This window comes from Hylobates moloch, unplaced genomic scaffold (genome assembly GCF_009828535.3).
Source record: "Hylobates moloch isolate HMO894 unplaced genomic scaffold, HMol_V3 SCAFFOLD_2, whole genome shotgun sequence".
In the NCBI taxonomy this organism is placed as follows: Eukaryota; Metazoa; Chordata; class Mammalia; order Primates; family Hylobatidae; genus Hylobates; species Hylobates moloch.
In genome coordinates this window covers 46,424,923-46,447,344 of record NW_026652277.1, presented here as the reverse complement: position 1 = coordinate 46,447,344, position 22,422 = coordinate 46,424,923, and the positions used below count along the sequence as shown (strand labels likewise).

Here is a 22,422-nt window from a genome sequence, read left to right as displayed (position 1 = left end):
ACCTAAAGCAGCAACTTGCAATTCCTTCTAGTTAGGGAAGGGAAAGAGATTTTAATACCAGCTATTTGCAGTGCCAAGATCTGAAAGCCCAAATAGGCAAATTCAGACCGCCGCACCCCCCAGTCTCCTGTACATTCTTGATTCTTGACTTTGTTTCTCCTTTGACTTTTTAAAAATAACTTGTGAAGAAAGTATAAAAATGTCTTCTTTTCTGAATAAATTAGATGTGGTATTGCCTTGCAAGGAGGGCTAGATTCATCTCTTTTGAGTCAAAAGGTACCAGAACTCCGATATTGCCCACCAGCGTGAACCTGACCTTTGTAAGAGGTGACTTTTTAACTTCCTCTGTATAAATGTATAAATGCATACATACATTATCTGTCTTCTAATCTAAGAGTATACAAAGAAGTTTCTGTAAACTTCAGTGGCCAGGGAATTTTCACGAAAGTACCCTGTAGCACCTGTACATAAAAATACACTGATTATTTTTATAAAACTTATTAATATAGACTGCTAAAAACTAAATAGAATAGAATAGAATATAAAAATAAATATTAAAGATACATTGAATACATATACAATCCTAATTTAAAACTATTTTAATTCCTAATTATATTGAATATGTTTTCAATAATGGTGCATTACTTGTGAGATATAGTCTCATCAAAATAATACATTGCGATGCTTTCTAACAGATATTTAATAAATCCTTAATCAACTACACTCAATTGTAATACATTTTTAAGAATCCTTCCATAGCCTTCATTTTAAAGTGTTCGTGAATATTAAGTTTTCTTTATGAAAGCAGTAGTGTCAAATTTGACATTTTCCTTTTTTACGAGTTTTGGAATATATAAGGATTTATTAGGCAATTGCTACTCTAAATATTTCTAAAAGAGCAGATTAAATTATTACAGAAATTCTTATTCAGTTTAAATAATTTGGATTATTTCAAAGTTGTCTGTGAAGATTTTCACTCCAAGGATTTGTGTCACTTTTTTGCTTGTCTTTTTCTAGAACTACAGCCATCAGTCTGAGATACGACATAAAAGCCACATGGCTAAATGTGGTAGATTCCTTCCTGCTTTCACACTCACGCTCAGCTGAGCTGCAACCCAAATAGCAATTTTTCTCAATATCTAGGCACGTGTGCTAATCAGCATCCACTTGACTGTTTAATCAGACTCCATTTACAATTCTTTTTTACTATTAACATTTAGTGCTCTTCTAGCAAAACTGACTTCTCAATAACATCCTTCACATTTTTAATGAGTGTTTCTTACCAGTAGTATTAAAAAAAACCCTGAATATGCTATCTGGCAGCCCTACTTTATGAACGCATGTACATGAAAGAGAACATTCCCCTTGGCTATCTACAATGTGCACCCGTTTTATTCATGGTTTTGACGCTGCTCTCCCGAAGCATCCCTACCGTTCTCCTTGTAGCCCATCCCCAGGATGACCTCAGGGGCTCTGTAATAACGTGTCACCACATATGGAGTCATCATGAAGCTTGTGCCTGCTGTCCTGGCCAGTCCAAAGTCCAGGATTTTCAATGTGCAATCAGACTTGACTACAATGTTACTTGGTTTTAAATCCTAACAATAAGGATAAGGGAAAAAATTAAAAGCCAGTATCAAGTGAAACGTTATTTCCATTGACTCAATCAACATAGCCATTTTGCAGTAGCACTGTTGAGGTCCCCCTTGCCTACAGAGCCCTAAATAAAGCAAATGATTACTGCTACAAATAAGTTAACTATTAGTTTTTGGAAAGTGTTTTAATCCCAGAAAAGAACTGTATTATCATTTTCACAATTTACACTAATCTTGGGAAGAGGTTTTAGAAAAAAAATATCATTTATTGTCTTCTGTTAGGTTTCTCCTTAGGACAACATAAATCTTTCAACATATATATCATTTCTAGGCCTGACCGAAGAACAGATCAGGGAAGCTGTCTTTATGCTGCCAGAAACAAACTATGGAAATGAATTGTCTTATTTCAGTTGCACATATGACTTCTGCCGATCAAGGAGCTGAAAGCATGAGGCTTCTAAGAAGCTGCATCTCAATGAGCCAAAATATAACATTGAACAAACTCAACTACAATATCACTAGAATTTCCTCCTACAATTAGTGAACTAGGTGCTAATTCTAGTACCAAAGAAATGAGGAAGTATATTATATTTGACCAATGCCCCCTGTATAAAGAAAATAATGTACAGTTACTCTTCTTCTTAAAGCATTTGAATTGTAATCCTAGAGAAGGTGTTCTTACCCTGTGAATAATTCCAGCAGAATGGAGGTGCTTAATGCCACACAACATTTGGTACAGCAGGTAAGACATTCGCTCGTGGTCTAATTCCATCTGAATCACTTGACATAAGTTGGCATCCATCAGTTCCATTACTAAGTAACTAGAAGGGTAAATCCACAATGTTAGTTCCAGATCACAAGATCTATGAAGTCCTTTGATTTAGTCAGAATTCTCTCCTAACTCTGTAAGTCTTCTGAACTTCTTAGCTCTGCCTTTGACTTATTCAAGACTTTGAGAATTTCCAGGTATTGCATGTGTGTTAGCTATATGAACCCTACCACAAGGTTGCTAGTAGAAAAAGCATTTATTAGTGTCTGGTTCATGTCCATAGATTTTTTTACCTTAATTTTGCTTTCACTTTCCCCTGTATTCCCTCAATTCTTTTGTGAGTATTATAATTTCAAATAAGAAAAAATTAAGGACAGCTTCTTCCATTAAATTCAATGTATCTGTATTAAAGACAAGGTGCTAGGGAATCACTTCCTCTCCTCCATCTGTTGTCACTACTGGGTAGACTTCGCACAAAATCAATGACACCACAAAGATTGAAAGAATAAAGATAATTTTCACGTCCCTTTCATTACTATTTCTTTTTGTTTGTTTGTTTTGAGATGGAGTCTCACTCCGTCACCTAGGCTGGAATGCAGTGGTGCGATCTCGGCTCACTGCAACCTCTGTCTCCCGGGTTCAAGCAATTCTCCTGCCTCAGCCTCCTGAATAGCTGGGAGTACAGGTGCATGCCACCACACCTGGCTAATTTTTGTATTTTTAGTAGAGGTGGGGTTTCACCATGTTGGCCAGGATGGTCTTGATCTCCTGACCTTGTGATCCACCTGCCTCGGCCTCCCAAAGTGCTGGGATTACAGGTGTGAGCCACCATGCCTGGCCTTATTACTATTTCTTCAGGTAAATTAACTCATTGTGGAAAGTTCGTGGAATCTATTAATAATCATAAATAAATAAGCCTTCCCTGAGTGACCAAGAGCATGGAACAACAAAGTATATAAAGCCACAAGGCCAAAAGGAGGCAGAATGTCTTTCCAGGAAGTAACCCCACAAACAGAATCTTCTTTACCTATCACTGGACCCCTTTCATTTGACCCCACCTCTTACCTCTCTTTGAGCAGTACAAGGGATTTCAACTCTGTGTGTGTGTGTGTGTGTGTGTGTGTGTGTGTGTGTGTGTGTGTGTGTGATATTCCCTTTGGCTATCTGAGTGCTGTGCTCTCCCTTCCTTCATGAGTTTTGTTACTTACACATCTTGGAACTCCTCCAGCGTTTTCTGGGGTGTGAAGACATTTAATAAACTAATAATCTGAAAGAGAGTGGAAGGAACAGAAGAAAAGAGAGAAAGAAAAAAGAGAGAGAATGTATTATTTTTAACTTTTATTTCAACTCAAAGTCACTCACTAGTGCTATGGTAGAAATGGAGAAGTTGGAAAAATGTCTTGAGCTGTCTCAGAGGACACAGAAAAGTATACTCAGAAAGAACAGATGATCTGTCTTCAGGTTAATAATGCAGCTAAAAAGCTCAATTCTTGGGCAGAAGAAAGAGTCGGAGAGATGCATAATTGTTACACTGCTTTCAAGTGTGATTCCTCGCGGGAGAATATGGGCCTCTGGGGGATTAAGCAAAAAAGGAAGAAATGCTGTGTGAGAAGAGAGGTGGCAGTAAAACACTCAGCGAGACTTAGCAAGGGGATACTTCTCCAGATGAATCAAAGTCGTGTTCTACTTCATGATTTTTTTGTGTTGTTACTTTATATATATTTTTTACTTCTACCTCACACTCAAATATTAAACTAATGCTCCAATAATATGTGTGGGGAAAGGTGCATTCTAGGTGATATCAATGATGAATTTAATAGAAAATTATTTAAAAGTTATCTAAATTCAGAAGCTTTTTGTTTCCTGCTTTATTTTATATATTAGCTAGTAAAAAAATCTACCTTCTAGCATAAGCAAGTTTTGTAAAAACCCCTTGTCACATTTCCGAGTAGAGTATATACATCAATAGCTCAAATGTTCTTCCAGCTAAATATTTGGTACTAACGTGCCAGTAGGAAATGAATATAAAAATATATAGATAAAAATCTTATACTCACGAGATAGTTGCAACTATTTTATAAAAATTAGATAAGTACAAGGTCAAGATTTAAGCTTCAAAGTATCAATCAATGAATTTCAGTAAACTTTATAAATGATATAAAGACATATGGAGTGATAAACATAAAACAAAATTAGTTTAAACACCTGAGAAATTGACTCAATTCTATAGAATGTTTTATGTCTCACATAGTTTTAATTGATTAAGAAATTATTGACAAAAAATAATCACAGTACCATCCAATGTTTTCTAGTATACATATATATGGCAATGGTTGTAATATAGTTTTAAAAATACAAGATCATCTCTTCTAAAGCAACCTTGCAGTGTGGAATATTCATATAGAAATAAAATTGTTTTAAAATTATCTTTATAACTTGTGATTAAAGTGCCATGTTATTCTGTGTACTCAGTGCTAGTGAGTGTTGTGAAAAATGCCTATGACGTACACCTTTCATTGGAACATCTACAGTGGGTCTGTTTCTCTAGGACTTTATCAATCTCATAAAGTAATGTATTTCATTTTGCCATTTGTTCAAACAAAAATATTAGAGACTGTGTATAGACCACACATTACATCCACACAAACATTCACATGAACACTACTTAAAAATGGAAAAATGCTAACCCAGATCACCTAGTGAACAAATAATCTAGATAATCTAAAAAATTTAGAAAATAGCATTACAATTTTAAATAAATCAAGATTTATTGTTTTAAAAGGTAATTTATCAAGATCTATTCCCTACTGTATGTTTTTATTTTCCCTTTTCCTATGACCTTGTTTTATCACTTTTTACTCTTCGAAATCACAATTTCTCCTCTATCCTTCCTTTGCTCTCTTATAAATTCTAATTCCTACCAATAGTCAATTTAAAAAATGCATCTGTAGAAGGAGATTATCACAGCTATAAAATTTCCATTTTAATCCAATAGTTTCCAGACAGGAATCTCAGTTCTTTTATTCCAGCATCTTAAGACACACAGATGTGAATCCACGTTTGTCAGGCCCCACTAGTTCCTAGAATTGAATATTTATTTTCTTTTTTTAAATAACAATTTTAATCTAATTTTCAGTTGATAACAAATACAGAAAACAGGGGACCAAACTAACACCATAAAGAAGTATTTTCTAAACAGATTTTCTTCGCGATTATTAAAGATTTAATGGGATTACTTTACTCTTCCTTTGCTTTCCACAGTATTAACACAGCTCTACGTTCTTATTAATGTGAAATTTACATTTGGTTGTAAGTGAATTTCCTCTTCATAAAAAGTTCCAGAAATATGTTTCTGTAGACTTCTGCATACATACATACACACATAAAAGGAAGGTAGCAGGTGGGATGCTATTTATAAATTATCACTGCAATCTGGAACTCTTTTTCAGGCTTCATAAATATGAGTCTCCAACATTTCAGTCAAGAATGGGAAGTATTATTCTCTCAAACTGACCAAGCAAGTGAGCATTTCTCCACATTGTATTGCATAACAGGGTCTGAAATGAGGATGAGGGAAATATAAATACATGTATGGAAAACTTTCCATACAGTTGATTCATTGCTTGCATCCATCCATTTTTCATTGCCCATGTTATGCTCTATCCTCCTTGGTATAACAGAATATATTGCATTGATCATGTGGCTAATCTTGCGCTCACCTTTATGTAACATACTGAAAAAACAAATTAGTATATAACTCTTCAGAGGAACCATCCTTTCTATCATTTCTATATTGCTTTCTAGAAGTCTCATGTTTGTTGCATGGCCATATTAGATATGGGTGTGCAGTTCATAAAATTTCAATTTCTTGGTGAGGCCTTTGCTGCTTGGCCTATTTAAAAGGGTAAACCTATCCCACCATACACTGACCAGCATTTTTAAATCTTCCTCCTTTGCTTTGCCTTACTTAATAGCACTTATTATCACCTGAAATTTTACTCATTGACCTGTCTTATTGTGGCTCGCCTTGCTCTTGCCAATAGAGCATGAGCTCCACATGGGCAGGGATTTGTCTATTTTCTTCACCATCTAGATCTGTGCCTGGCACATTCATTCAACACATACATGTCAAATGACTGAATTAAAAAATCATCAGGGTACAGTAACAGAGGAAAAGAGAAATACTGTCATGGGGCCCAAATCTGCATATTTGCATTTCAAATATCTTTCAACTTAATACTAATACATTTGTGTCTTCTCAGTGCCACTGGTAGATGGCGAGCATTAGGACAAGATCCCTGGTTTATAAAACCGCACTGGTAATGTGCTCTGTGTAATTATCATACATAAGAACTTTGTAGAGAGTTATTATAGCCATTATACTTTAGAATAATTTTACCTGTAATGAAGTTATTTTTTGATTTTTAAGAAAATAAAATTTTATTTATAATTTATAATTTATTATTATGTATTTATATCTAAAATGTATTTGATGTATTTATTATAATTTATTTATTAATAAAATTTATCATTAAAATAATGAATTATCTCCTATTTATCTTTAGTAAGAAGAAGTGGAGCACAGAAAGAATTCTAGAGGTCTTGGCCTGTGATTGAAGGAGCTTAGATTCTGAAGTGAAGAAAGTCCTTTAATGGTCTACCCAGCTGAGTTCCGATGAGAAAAAGCTCTTGATCCCATTCTCAAGTGCTTTGCAAATATGTAGTCACATACTTGCCCAACCCTGTAAAAAATAAGATGCCAACACACAGCGAATTCACTGAACAATTAGAGGCCACCTCCAGACTACAGCTGAAATAAAAAGGAGATAACATGAATAAAACTCAACTGTTAGCAATTAAATCTAAATTATAAATCTAAATTAAATCTAAATTATAAAGAAATGTAGCATGGTGTTTTGTAGGTTTTTTTTTTCTGGCTTTTGGCTTTGCTTGTCTTGTTTCTTTTTTGAAGCTCTCAATTTGAAACAAGATAACCAAATATGGTAAATTTTCTAACTAGGGAAATATTTATAAAATTTATCACTTCCACATCATATGGTTTTTAGGTGATTTTTAAGCAGAAAGCTACCATGAGGACAATGAAATCGAATGTAGCATATTGGCAGGATAAACAATCTTAAGAGGCAGGAATTGCAAAGTAAAGAAAGCCTTTCTTACTCAAGTACAGACACATTTTCTTTTTCCAATCTCACAAACTCCCACTGCCAGAAGTTTAAAAATAACAAAACTCACGTTTTTATGGTTCACACACTTCATGAGGACCAGCTCCCGATACGCTCTCTTGGCATGTGTTTGGTTCTGAAAGGGTCTGCTGAGCTTCTTAATGGCCACATTTCTGTCAAGGACAGCATCATACGCGGCACTGTAGAGATCCAACAGCAACTCAGAATTAAGAACAAAAGATTCCTTAGAACTCTTGCCTGCTTGACTAAGGATATTGGTAAAGAAAATGCTATTTTGGAATCTTAGATACTGTCTACTCTGGTCACATGCCAATCAGGCTGTAAGTAAAGATGTGAGTGAATGGTATAAGAATATTCTACTAGCTAGGAGGACGAAGAAGAGTTGAAGGAAGGGAAGGAGGAGAAACAGGAGAAGGGGGGGAGGAGGAGAAGAGGGAAAAGGAGAAGAAAAAGATCTTGCCAAGAATATAGCATATAATTGCCTCAATAAGTGGGTGGAATAAAGAAGTAAGACAGGCATTCGAATTTCCCACTAGCCATGTGACTATGGCAAGTCATTTAATCTCTCTGAGCTTGAATTTCTCATCTGTTAATATATGATATTTAATTTTTTGTAACTATAAAATTTCATTGTTCTTTGGTCGTTTTAAATGAACATTTTCTATACCCATTCACAAGAACCAGGTGTTTTGTTTGTTTGTTATTGTTTTTTAGAAACAGAGTCTTACTACATTCCCCAGACTGGTCTTGAACTCCTGAGCTCAAGCTATCTTCCTGCCTCAGTCTCTTTAGTAGCTGTGACTACAGCCACATACTATGGCACCCAACTAAGAACCAATTTTTAAAGTGTGATGTTAATTGCCATAAAAGCACTGGTGGGCTGATGATCAAAGTGTACTCTCAACAGTAACAAAGCTCAAAATAAGAAATGCGATCAGGGAATTTTAGAAACATAAATAACTGCATTTAAATACAAAGACAAAAATAAATACTATTCACACGGGAAGCTTTCACACTGAGAATGAAAATTTACAATGCTTTGAAAAAGCAATCTAAATATTTGGTGCTATTTCTCTCATATGCAGAATACATGAGTTTAGAGATCAAATGAGAAAGGGAGAGAGGCTCTTTTTGCCATTATACCTAATGATGCACTCACAAAATATGTGACCCATCCCTGAAACTTTGAGTTCTGCTGGGTTTTTTCTTAGTTGTCAGGAGGAAATGCAAAACCGGAATCCACTACAACTGATCTACTACATTAGAAGTAACATTGACCATTGAAGGCTCACACCACAGAACTAAAAGCCAAAAATGGAATTGCTGTACTGTAGGAAAAGGATAGATTCACAGAATAAGGTTGAAAAAAGTCTTAGAGTTCACCTGGTCCATACCTCCACTTAATACTCATTCCTCTCTAAAATATGTCCGTGGAAAGTTTCACCAGTCGCTGTTTGCCCACCTCCAAAAACATGGAAATCATTATATCTAAGCAGCTCTTTCTATTGTTGGGCAGCTTTGAGAATAGAAATGCCATCATTCTAATAAAGAGTTATCTTTCTGCAGTTTCCACTGACTACTGTTAGTCCTGCCTTCCAGGGCAACTCAAAATAAAATGTTTCCTTTCCATTATTAACCATAAAATATGAAATCTATTAAAAGGCTGCACACAATGCCTGGCCTAGAGTAAACACTCAGTAACTCTTAGCTTTTAGCACTTTTCCCCCAAGTCTTTACTTTCTTAAATTAAACATTACCAGTCCCCTACCATCACTTGTCAGATGTGGTTTCAAGTTCCGTCACTATCTGGTCAGTTTTCTCTGAATAAACTCCAGTGCGTCAATATGCTCTGAAAATGTGGACCCCGTACTAAATAAACATTGCTACTCTGGGTATAGATTGTTACTGAAGATTAGGGTAGAGCTACTAATTCTTTAATTCATTCCTTTGCTCATTCATTCAACAATCCTGTTCTGACATACTTAATACAGCTAAGTCTGTCCTGGAATTCTTTAATAATGACATTCCACACTATTCTTGTTCACTTTTAAAAAATTTTATTTTATTTTATTTAGTTCCTGGGTACAGGTGCAGAATGTGCAGGTTTGTTACATAGGTAAATGTGGGACATGGTGGTTTGCTGCATCTGTCAACCCATCACCTAAGTATTAAGCCCAGCATGCATTAGCTATTTTTCCTGATGCTTTCCCTCCTCTGCTTCCTGGCCCCAACAGGCCCCAGTGTATGCGGTTCCCCTCCTTGTGTCCATGTCTTCTCATTGTTCAGCTCCCATTTATAAGTGAGAACATGCAGTGTTTGGTTTTCTGTTCCTGCATTAGTTTGTTGAGGAAAATGGCTTCCAGTTCCATCCATGTCCCTACAAAGAACAAGATGTCATTCCTTTTTATGACTGCATAGTATTTCATGGTGTATATGTACCACATTTTCTTTATCCAGTCTATCACTGATGGGCATTTGGGTTGATTCCATGTCTTTGCTACTGTGCATAGTGCTGCAATGAACATACACATGCATGTATCTTTATAACAGAATGACTTACATTCCTTTGGGTATATACCCAGTAATGGAATTGCTGGGTCAAATGATATTTCTGGTTCTAGGTGTTTGAGGAATGCCACACTGTCTTCCACAATGGTTGAACTAATTTACATTCCCACCAATAGTGTAAAAGCATCCCTATCTGCAGCCTTGCCAGCATCTGTTGCTTCTTGACTTTTTAACAATCACCATTGTGAATGACATAAGATAGTATCTCATTGTGGTTTCGATTTGCATTTCTCTGATAACCAGTAATGTTGAGCTTTTTTTCTTGTTTGTTGGCTGCATAAATGTCTTCTTTTGAGAAGTGTCTGTTCATGTCCTTTGCCCCCTTTTTATGGGGTTGGTTTTTTTCTTGTAAATTTGTTTAAATTTCTTGTAGACTCTGGATATTAGACCTTTGCCAGATGGATAGATTGCAAAAGTTTTCTCTCATTCTGTAGGTTGTCTGTTCAGTCTGACGACAGTTTCTTTTGCTGTCCAGAAGCTCTTTAGTTTAATTAGATCCCATTTGTCCTTTTTTGCTTTTGTTGCAATTGTTTTTGCCATTTTCATCAGGAAATTTTTGCCCGTGCCTATGTCCTGAATAGTATTGCCTAGATTTTCTTCTAGGATTTTTACAGTTTTGGGTTTTACATTTACGTCTTCAATCCATCTTGAGTTAATTTTTGTATAATGTGTAAGGAAGAGGTCCAGTTTCAACTTTCTGCATATGGCTGGTTGGTTTTCCCAGCACCATTTATTAAATAGGGAATGCTTTCCCCATTGCTTGTTTTTGTCAGATTTGTCAAAGATCAGATGGTTGTAAATGTGCAGTCCTATTTCTGAGTTCTCTATTCTGTTCCATTGGTCTAGGTGTTTTTTTTATTTTTTTGTAACATTACCATGCTGTTTTGGTTATTGTAGCCTTGTAGTATAGTTTGAAGTTGGGTAGTATGATGCCTCTAGCTTTCTTCTTTTTGCTTAGGATTGTCTTGGCTATTGGGCATTTTTTTGATTCCATATGATTTTTTAAATAGTTTTTTCTAATTCTGTGAAGAATGTCAATGGTAGTTTAATGGGAATTGCATTGAATCTATAAATTACTTTGGGCAGTATGGCCATTTTCACAATATTGGTTCTTCCTATCCATGAGCACGGAATGTTTTTTCATTTGTTTGTGTCCCAATTTCCTTGAGCAGTGGTTTGTAGTTCTCTTTAAAGAGGTCCTTTATGTCCCTTGTTAGCTGTATTCCTAGGTATTTTATTCTCTTTGTAGCAACTGTGAATGGGAGTTCATTCATGATTTGGCTCTCTGCTTGTCTACTGGTGCAGAGAAATGCTTGTGACTTTTTCAGATTAAATTTGCATCCTGAAACCTTGCTAAAGTCACTTATCAGCTTAAGGAGCTTTTGGGCTGAGATTATGGTGTTTTCTAGATATAGGATCATGTCATCTGCAAACAAAGACAATTTGATTTCCTCTCTTCCTATTTGAATACCCTCTATATTTCTTTCTCTTGCCTGATTGTCCTGGCCAGAATTTCCATTACTATGTTTAATAGGTGTGGAGAAAGAGGGCATCCTTGTCTTGTGTCAGTTTTCAGGGGGAGTGCTTCCAGCTTTTGCCCATTCAGTATGATAGTGGCTGTGAGTTTGCTGTAAATGGTTCTTATTACTTTGAGGTATGCTCCTTCAATACCTAGTTTATTGAGTATTAACATTAAGTGATGTTAAATTTTATCGAAGGACTTTTCTGCATCTATTGAAATAATCATGTGGTTTTTGTCTTTAGTTCTGTTTGATGTGATGAACTTCATTTATTGATTTGCGTATGTTAAACCAGCCTTGCATCCTGGGGATGAAGCAAACCTGATTGTGGTGGATAAGCTTTTTTATGTGCTGCTGGATTCAGTTTGCCAGTATCTTATTGAGGATTTTTGCATCAATGCTAATCAGGGATATTGGCCTGAAGTTTTCTTTTTTTTGTTATATCTCTGCCAGGTTTTGGTATCAGGATAATGCTGGCCTCATAAAATGAGTTAGGAAGGAGTCCCTCCTTTTCAATTGTTTGGACTAGTTTCAGAAGAAAGAGTACCAGCTCCTCTTTGCCCCTCTGGTAGAATTCAGCTGTAAACCCATCTGGGCTTTTTTTTGGTTGGTAGGCTATTTATTACTGCCTCAATTTCAGAACTCGTTATTGGTCAATTCAGGGATTCAGCTTCTTCCTGGTTCAGTTTGGTGTGGGCGTATATGTCCAGGAGTTTATCTGTTTCTTCTAGATTTTCTAGTTTATTTGTGTAGAGGTGTTTATAGTATTCTCTGATGGTAGTTTGTATTTCTGTGGGGTGATAACCCCTTTATCATTTTTTATTGTGTCTATTTGATTATTCTCTCTTTTCTTCATTATTAGTCTAGTTAGTGGTCTATTTTATTAACTTTTCCAAAAAAAAAACCAGCTCCTGATTCGCTGATTTTTTAGAAGGATTTTTCATGTCTCTATCTCCTTCAGTTCTGCTCTGAGCTTGGTTATTTCTTGTCTTCTGCTAGCTTTGGGGTTTGTTTTCTCTTAGTTTTCTAGTTCTTTTAGTTGTGATGTTAGGGTGTCAATTTGAGATCTTTCTAGCTTTTCAAAGTGGGCACTAAGAGCTATAAATTTCCCTCTTGACACCGCTTTAGCTGCATCCCACAGGTTCTGGTATGTTGTCTCTTTGTTCTCATTGGTTTCAAAGAACTGCTTGATTTCTGTCTTAATTTCATTATTTACCCAGGAGTCATTCAGGAGCATGTTCTTCAACTTTCTCATAGTTGTGTGGTTTTGAGTGAGTTTCTTAATCTTGAGTTCTACTTTGATTGTGCTGTAGTCTGAAAGACTGTTTGTTATGATTTCACTTATTTTGCATTTGCCGAGGAGTGTTTAACTTGTAATTATGTTATCAATTTTAGGGTAAGTGCCAGTAGCACTGAGAAGAATGTATATTCTGTTGTTTTGGGGTGGAAATTTCTGTAGATATCTATCAGTTCCTCTTGATCCAGAGCTGAGTTCATGCCCTGAATATTTTTGTTAATTTTTTGTCTCGATGATCTGCCTAATGTTGACAGTGAGGTGTTAAAGTTTCCACTATTATTGTGTGGGAGTCTAAGTCTCTTTGAAAGTCTCCAAGAACTTCTTTTATGAAACTGTGTGCTCCTGTATTGGGTGCATATATATTTAGGAGAGTTAGCTCTTCTTGTTGAATTGAACCCTTACCATTATGTAATGTCCTTCTTTGTCTTTTGTTTATCTTTGTTGGTTTTAAAGTCTGTTTTTCAGTAACCAGGATTGCAATCCCTGCCTTTTTCTGCTTTCCATTTGCTTGATAAATTTTCCTCTATCCCTTTATTTTGAGCCTATGTGTGTCTGTGCACAGAGATTGTTCTCTGGAATATAGCACACTGTTGGGTCTTGTCCTTTTATCCAGCTTGCCATTCTGTGTCTTTTAATTAGGGCATTTAGCCCATTTACATTTAAAGTCAATATTGTTATGTGTGAATTTGATCCTGTCATCATGATGCCAGCTGGTTATTTTGCAGGCTTGTTAATATAGTTGCTTCATAGCGTCATTGGTCTGTGTACTCCAGCGTGTTTTTGTAATGGTTTTGGTAATGGTTTTTCCTTTTCATAGTTAGTGCTTCCTTCAGGAGCTCTTGTAAGGCAGCCCTGGTGGTGACAAATTCCCTCAGCATTTGCTTGACTGAAAAGGATTTTATTTCTCCTTTATGAAGATTAGTGTGGCCGGATATGAAATTCTAGGTTAGAAACTCTTTTCTTTAAGAATGTTGCATATTGGCCTCTAATCTCTTTAGACTTGTAGGGTTTCTGCTGAGAGGTCTGTCGTTAGTCTGATGGGTGTCCCTTTGTAGGTGACCTGGCTTTTCTCTTTGGCTGCTCTTAACATTTTTTCCTTCATTTTGACCTTGGAGAATTTGATTATGTATCTTGGAGTTGATCTTCTCATAGAGTATCTCACCGGGGTTCTTTAGATTTCCTGAATTTGAATGTTGGTCTGTCGTACTAGGTTGGAGATGTTCTCCTGGATGATATTTTGAAGTATGTTTTCCAACTTGCTTCCATTCTCCCCATCTCTTTCAGATGCTCCAATCAGTCATATGTTCGGTCTTTTTACACAATCCCATAAGTCTCAGAGGTTTTGTTCATTCCTTTTCATTCTTTTTTCTCTAACCTTGCCTGCCTGTCTTATTTCAGCAAGATAGTCTTCAGGCTCTGAGATCCTTTCCTCTCCTTGGTCTATTTGGCTATCGATACTTATAGTTAAATTGTGAAGTTCTTGTTTTGTGTTTTTCAGCTCCATCAGGTCATTTATGTTCCTCTCTAAACTGGTTATTCTGGTTAACAGCTCCTGTAATGTTTTATCATGGTTCTTAGCTTCTTTGCATTGGGTTAGAACATATTCCTTTAGCTCAGTAAAGTTTGTTCTTACCCACCTTTTGAAGACTACTTCTGTCAATTCAACCATTGCAGTCTCACTGCAGTTCTGTGCCCCCACTGGAGAGGTGCTGCAATCATCTGGAGGAGAAGAGGCACTCTGGCTTTTTGAGTTTTCAGCATATTTACATTGATTCTTTCAAATCTTCATGGGTTTTTCTACCTTTGATCTTTGAGGCTGCTGACCTTTGGATGGGGTTTTTGTAGGGTCTTTTGTTGTTGTTGTTGTTGTTGTTGTTTGTTTGTTTTTCTTTTAACAGTATGGCCCAACTTCCATAGGGCTGCTGTGGTTTACTGGGGGACCACTCCAGACCCAGTTCACCTGGGTCCCTCCTGCACTTGGAGGTATCACCAGCAGAGGCTGCTGAACAGCAAAGATGGCTGCCTGCTCCTTCCTCTGGAAGCTCCATCCCAGAGGGGCACTGAGCTGATGCTGGCCAGAACATTCCTGTATGAGGTGTCTGGCAACCCCTGTTGGGAGGTTTCACCCAGTCAGGAGGCACAGGATCAGGGACCTGTTTAAAGAAGCAGTCTGGCTGCCCCTTGACTGAGCAGGTTGAGCTGTGCTGGGGAGAATCCCCCTCATCTGGACTGCCAGCAGGCAGGAAAGACTAGGTGCCCCAAACTGTGAGACTGGCCGCTCCTCCCCTCAGGGGCTCCTTCCCAGGGATATCAGAGTTCTGTCTGAAAACCCTGGCTGGAGTTGCTACAATTCCTGCATGGAGGCCCTGCTCAGTGAGGAGGGATGGATCCAGGTTCCACCTAAAGAAGCAGTCTGGCCACGATCTGCCACAGCCACTGTGATGCGCTATGGGAAATTTCTCTCAGTTCAAACCACCCAGTCTCCCTGACACCAGCAGGGTAAAATGGCCAACTGGAGTTGCAGTGATGGTGAGTGGCCACCCCTTCCCCAGGCACTCGGTTGTCTTAGGCATTGTCCAGCCTGCTGCCACTGGTTGCAACCCAAGCAGGTGGCACAGCTCTGTGCCTGGAAAAAAAGACCTTGGTGATGTGGGCTCACGAGGGGATCTTCTGATCCACAGGATGCACAGATCCATGGAAAAAGCATGGTTTCCTGGGCGGGGCAGTGCAGTCACTGACCACCTCTCTTGGCTGGGTGTGGGAGTTCCCCTTATCTCATGCAGCTCCGGGATCATTGCTCCACCCTGCTTTTCCTCACTCTGCATGGGTCATACCAACTGCCTATTCAGTCCCAGTGAGAGAACCTGGATACGTCAGTTGATGGAGCAGGATTCACTCACTGTTTTCATTCTTCTCAGTGGGAGCCACTGACTAGAACTGCTTCTATTTTTTTTTTGGACAGAGTTTTGCTCTTGTTGCCCAAAATGGAGTCCGATGGCGCGATCTTGGCTCACCACAACCTCCGTCTCCTGGGTTCAAGCGATTCTCCTGTCTCAGCCTCCTGAGTAGCTGGGATTACAGTCATGCACCACCATGCCCAGCTAATTTTGTATTTTTAGTAGAGACGGGGTTTCTGCATGTTGGTCAGGCTGGTCTCAAACTCCCGACCTCAAGTAATTCGCCCATCTCAGCCTCCCAAAGTGCTGGGATTACAGGCATGAGCCACCAGGCCCGGCCTGGAGCTGCTTCTAATCAGCCATCTTGGCTCCTCTCCCTCCATCCCACCCTATTGACTCACAGTGAGCCTGTGTTAATTTAAAATACTGTCTCTTAAAAATCTTGTGCTGCTCTTACACTAATATATCAGCACTGGTGTTTGTTCTTTTTCACCTACCAATGGCAGCACAGATAAAGAGTCAAGTGGGCATGTATCTTATAGGTAACATATAAGGGCAACAGTAGATTTGGAAACACAGGAATTAAACTTACTTTCTAAAGTTAAGTCATTGTATTGGCAGAAAATTGATCCATCACCTCAAAGACAAGGACTAAATCTTAAGCCAAAATTAACTTAGCTGAAATTATTAAAATATCAAAAGAAAGAATGGCAATCAGTCATGAAGGCATATAAGGGAGTTGGACAGGCAAACTCTGGCATTGTTTGGCCAAATAAGAAAGTACCTTTCCAGGTAGGTCCAGAGATCCTGTCAGCCAAGCAGATGGACACATTCATATTGTGACTGTCAGAAACTGCAGCCAGTTAGCATTCTGATCAGAGTCTCCTTGGGCTGATTCTATCCTCTATAGTCAACGCTATACTAATCAAGACTTATTCAGAATATGTGGATAAGAATATTGTCTATATTTGGTCAGCCTGACTGTTACATCTTTCATAATTTAAAAAAATTGGCATCTGGTTTTATATGTGAGATGGTAGTGAGGATTGTCAATATGAGTTTGAGTCCCTGAGATATTGACCAGATCATGCAAGACAGTGGGCCATCCCCCTATCTCATGTGGAATAACTGAGAAAATCCCACCCTCGGGGGTTTCTTGGCAGGCAAAAAACTAGACAGTTCTCCTGGAAACGTTGTGGCATTCTCCCTCTGTCTGGTACTTCCTCCTCGAAGCAATTTTAGATATGAATGTCAGCCCTGCTGCTTACTAAATGTGGGCAAGTTATTTACATTTTCTGACATCAGTTTCCTCATACTTAAAATGAAGAGAATAACAACTTGACAAGCTTGTTGTAAGGAGTAAAAGAGTTAATAATGTGTAGATAGTGCCTCACCTGAGTGAGCACTGAGTAAATGATGGCTATTACTATTTTTAAAATCAATGTTCTTCTCAGATTCATTATGTCATGTAGGACAGGATAAAGCATGAATTCCTAGAGCATAGGCAACAATTGGACACATATCTGCTAATCAATAGTTGTTTAGTCTTTCTGCTAATTACAAATACATTCAACTGTACCACCATCATGACCACCTTTTTTAAGTATGTCCCATGACATCATAAAATACATCTTCCAAAAAGACAAAAAGCTTTGTTAAACTTTAAATACATTATAAGCTGGGTATAGTGGCATGTGCCTGTTGTCCCAGCTACCCAGAAAGCTGAGGCAGGAGGATTGCTTGAGCCCAAGAGTTCAAGACCAGCATGGGCAACATAGTGAGAACACCCCATATCAATAAAAATAATACATACATACATACATACATACATACATACATACATACATACATATATACACTGTAGCCATACAGTTCTCTGGCTTACCACTTTAATAAACTATCTGTACGATTTGTTTTTAACAAACCCCCTATTCCCAGTGATCACTTCACCCTGTCTTAATGGTTCACCAGGGTCTCTTTTCTAACCAATACAAGGACCAGTGTCGAGCTCAGGAGGTGTCTCTTATAAGCTATCCCTTCCTCTAAAGAAATAAGAACCTTTGCCTGTCTTGAATTGTGTGGATACTGTGGTTTGGTTTACTGAACTTCCATCTGACTCTTTTATGTCATACCTTCCTATATTAAAGATAAACTTCAGAGTTAAGTGTACAATTCCCAGAAGTTTTTGCAGCTAGCACTCTGGATCCAAGTAAGATCCTGCAGATGCACCTATGAGCGATTTGTAAGGCAGAAGTGAGGATTATTAGCATCTTCTGACATGTCTTATTTGGGAAGCAAGGTCTTGTGGAGATGTGAGGTTTTCTTCTGAAGCAATAATTCATGTCATTCTCTAGATTCCTGGTTAAGAGGAGGAGTGAAAGCAGAGTCCCCAATGAACTCCAGGTTCCATTCCCCCGTTCACAGCATAATAGAGTAGCCATGGCAACAGTAAGTGCATAGTTCCAGCTCTATGATTTCCTAATCTCAGCTTTGATTGTATGTTCTGGAAATCTGATGGTTCTAGGATACTCTCAGAGTTGGGAGCTCCCTGGTGATTCAGCTCTTGGGTGTCTGGGAGTCATTCAAGGTGGCCCAGAGTACAGCCCACTTCTCCAGGCCTTCCTGTAACTTTGCAGGCACCCATTTACAGCATTCAATCTCTGTCTGCTTAAAATGCTTCTGTCTTCTGCCGTGAACCTTGGCTGACACTATAATCTTTCCCATTTTCTGTAATTCCTCAGTGATTACTGGCAGAAGTTTAGCAAATACATCTGCAAATTGGCATCATTGATGCAGTACAGTCACAAATTCATGTCTGAAAGTTTTCTATTACTCTTGAGTCATCTATTTTTTCCAAGAATCTTGGTCTGTGGAACCTTACTTTTTTTCTTTCAGTATTTTTTTCTTTCTGCTATCTTTATGCAGGTAAAAATGGAGATAGGTCTTTATGAAGATTTTTCCAACAATTCTCCAGCCACATTGCTGAAGATTTTCCAGCAACTTCTTGGCATACAGTACTAACACACCTCCACCTCTACCAGGTTTATTCCTAAAAGAGTGATGGAGCTTTCTGCTGTTATGCTCCTGTCATTTAATTCAGCTTGATGATGCTATAAAGCCATGTTTACCTCCTTGCATATATTTATATAAATACACATACACACACACACACACACACATCTCTGAAGGCAAATCTTGTTCTCAATATATTTATCAGGTATTTTTTTCTTCTGACAATTGCAGACAACCTCTTACACAAATCTTCTTCTTCCTAAGTCATAATCATTTATTTGATAATTTTTCTTGTTCCTCTTTCCCTTTATATTTAAAATGTTTGTAATCATATTAAATATTTGAGGAGGAAATCCCTAAGCATTACTGGAGCATCTGAAACATCTTAAATCATAGCCTGGCAAACCAAATTCTTAAATAAGAATCATGTTTTTGAACCTGCCAAATTCATTTCTGCCTCAGGATTCTGCAATTGTTCCTCCTAACAGGAATGCTCTTCTTTCATCCTCACTTGCCTAACCCCATTTGTGATTCAGATTTCAGCCCAAATATTATCTCCTCAGAGAGGCTTTCTTTAGTTTTTCTATCAAAAGTCAACAGTTGATTTTTTGGTTAATTATTTTGTCATTGAATGGTTTGGCTGTACAAGTTTGGTTATATTTGTTGAGAATACTTTCAATTACAAGTAACAGAATTCTGAATAATAATAACTTAAGTAATAAAGATATTCATTATATCATATAACAAAGTATAAAAGTAGGCTTATCTAGATTTCAGAGATGCACTGTAATTTTTGAGGGCCCTACGCACTTTTGCCTTCAATTTTCTGCAAATTTGTTCTCAGCATGTTGGGAATAAAAAGCCAACAGGGCCGGGCGAGGTGGCTCACGCCTGTAATCCCAGCACTTTGGGAGGCCGAGGTGGATCATGAGGTCAGGAGTTTGAGATTAGCCTGGCCAACATGGTGAAACCCCTTCTCTACTAAAAATACAAAAATTAGCCAGGCATGGTAGCATGCACCTGCAATCCCAGCTACTCAGAGGCTGAGGCAGAATTGCTGGAATCCAGCAGGCAGAGGTTGCAGTGAGCCACTGCATTCCAGCCTGGGTGACAGAGCAAGACTCCATCTCAAAAAAAAAAAAAAAAAAAAAAAAAAGCCAATAATAGGAGAACTCTGTTAATGTATCCAAGAGCAATGGTGTAGGTGCTGTGATGCATGAAGATTCCCTATCAGGAATAAAGGGCTTATTATGTCAGATGCTAGGTGTGCTGCCAGCAGACAGCCTCTCAGCTCTTAGCCCCCTTTGAGGATGACCTCAGCTGACAAAAGCTGCCTAACCTAGCCTACACACTCTTCATAGGTAGCCTTCAATCAATCACTGATGAACACCGGGTTATAAAAGCCTGGCCACTTCAGCCCAATTCAGGACAGCTGGTAAGGCTCATTACCTCTTCAGAACTCCCAATAGGGTCAGCAGAAGCTTCTATTGAGATTGTATTGCAGCTGAACTTGTCTCTATTTTCTTTTTCCACAGGTGTTGGCCCCCAAAATACTTCCTAATAAATCTCTTGCATGAAATCACCATCTCAAAGTGTACTTTCTGGAGAATACAGTGTTTGGAAAGCAGTAACTCACGGCTAAGTACAGCAATATGCTCTGGAGTTCACCTGGATACTTCTCTAGGCAAAAGGCAGGTCCACTTATGGATAAACATGGCTAGACTACAAGCTCAACATCAAGAAAAGCCATTTCACCTATGTAACCAACTAACCTAGATGACCAAGCCTAATTATAGAGTTTTCATTCCAATCCACTTTGTGCTTGATAGACACTGAATTGAAGCAAAGGCAGCAAGTGGGTCTCACAGCCAATCCCTCAAAGACAGTATCAAAAAGGAACTTCTTAGAACACTAGAAACTGAACTAGTACTTTACAACCTGTCAGCAAACTAAAGACGGGGAAGACCACACAAAGATTATTCACCTTAATCAAAAACATGGGACCAGCTCAGCAGCTCATCACCACAGAAAATAGATGAATGGAAAGAAGATGGCTGCTCTAGACACAAGGCAATTTCTGGAAATAGGGATGGTGACATTGGAGAAGAAACTGAAGATTCTTGGAGAAATATTAACTTCATCTCAATAAAATGGTAGGTGCTGGAATGCACACAGACTGTCTCAGTTTCTCTCCTTTGATCTTTGTGACAAATTGTCTCATGCCCATTCTGCTCTTTTACTGAACATTCAATGAACCATTCATATATTTATCTGGTCGATGTTTTAGTATACAAAATTCACAAAACTGCCAGGCTGCCAATTGATAGGGTAAGCTGAAAATTTGGGAAATTAGACTGGCCAGCCCTGCTATAAGGCATACAGGGAGTAGTCAGACAGCCTTGCTACACTGATTTTGCCATTTACTCTGTGGTATAAATCTATAATTATTTACTTTTTAGTGTTTAGTAAATATTTTCTAACTTTGCAATAAAACCCTTCCGGCAGAAATAAAATTAAAACTACATATTTAATTAAAGTACTATATAATAAATTTCTATTTCTTACATTTTCTTGGTCACAACCAAATGAAAACCAGAAAAAGTTCTCCTAAAGGTCCATCAGCATCTATTTCAAAGTTAGTAATCATTGTAAGAAGGCTGTGCCTACATACAATGATTTAACACATGCAGCTATGTCTTAGTCTATTTGGGCTGCTATAACAAAACATCTGAGAATGGGCAGCTTATAAACAGCAGACATCTATTTCTCACAATTCTTGAGTCTGGGAAGTACAAGATCAAGACACAGCCAGATTTGGTGACTGGTGAGGGCTTGTTCCTCATAGAAGGCACCATCTTGTTGTGTTCTTACATGGCAGAGGGGATAACTAGCTTCTTGGGGTCTCTTTTATAAGGGCACTAATATCATTCATGAGGGCAAATCCTCATGACCTAATCACCTCCCTAAGATGCCACTTTCTAACAATATCACATTGGAGATTTTCAGTGTATGAATTTTGGGGAGACACAAAAGATATATTTGCAGATTACTCTGAATCATAACTTTTCATTTAGATCAAATTACTGTTCTTCTAAATTAATTTTGCTTATTTTCATTTTTGTGAGGATTACAAAATATATTTTTAATTGACAAAAATTGTAATATATTTGTGGTATAAACCATCATATTTTGATATATGTATACATTGCAGAACTGCTAACTCAAGCTAATTAACATATACATTACCTCTCATACTCAGATTTTTTTGGATTGAGAACACAAATCTCCGTAAACAATTTGTACAATACAATATATTCTTATGAACTCCAGTCATTATGTTGTACAATAGATGTCTTGAACTTATACCTCCTGTCAAACTGTCTAATTTTGTGTGCTTTGACAAACATCTCTCCAGTCTCCCCCGCTTTTGGCCTCCAGCCACTGGTAACCACCATTCTATTCTCTACTTCTCCAAACTTTACATCTCAACATAAGCTCCATCAAGTTCAAGACACTTTTGTAAGCAACAATCCTGCCATTTAGTTCATCCCTAAAGAACT

At 37.8% G+C, this 22,422-nt stretch overlaps 1 protein-coding gene across 8 annotated transcripts in view; it reads right to left on the bottom strand.

Moving 5' to 3' along the window:
• Window positions 1-22,422, bottom strand: part of MAPK10 (mitogen-activated protein kinase 10) — a 326,039-nt gene that overhangs the window by 82,031 nt on the left and 221,586 nt on the right. For all 8 annotated transcript variants that reach the window (XM_058433145.1, XM_058433151.1, XM_058433134.1 and 5 more), the window contains 4 exons: window positions 7,618-7,747; window positions 3,573-3,631; window positions 2,278-2,416; window positions 1,433-1,598 (listed from right to left, as the gene is read on the bottom strand). In XM_058433145.1, coding sequence (XP_058289128.1) covers window positions 1,433-1,598; window positions 2,278-2,416; window positions 3,573-3,631; window positions 7,618-7,747 — 494 coding nt within the window. The remainder of the gene's footprint in view (window positions 1-1,432; window positions 1,599-2,277; window positions 2,417-3,572; window positions 3,632-7,617; window positions 7,748-22,422) is intronic.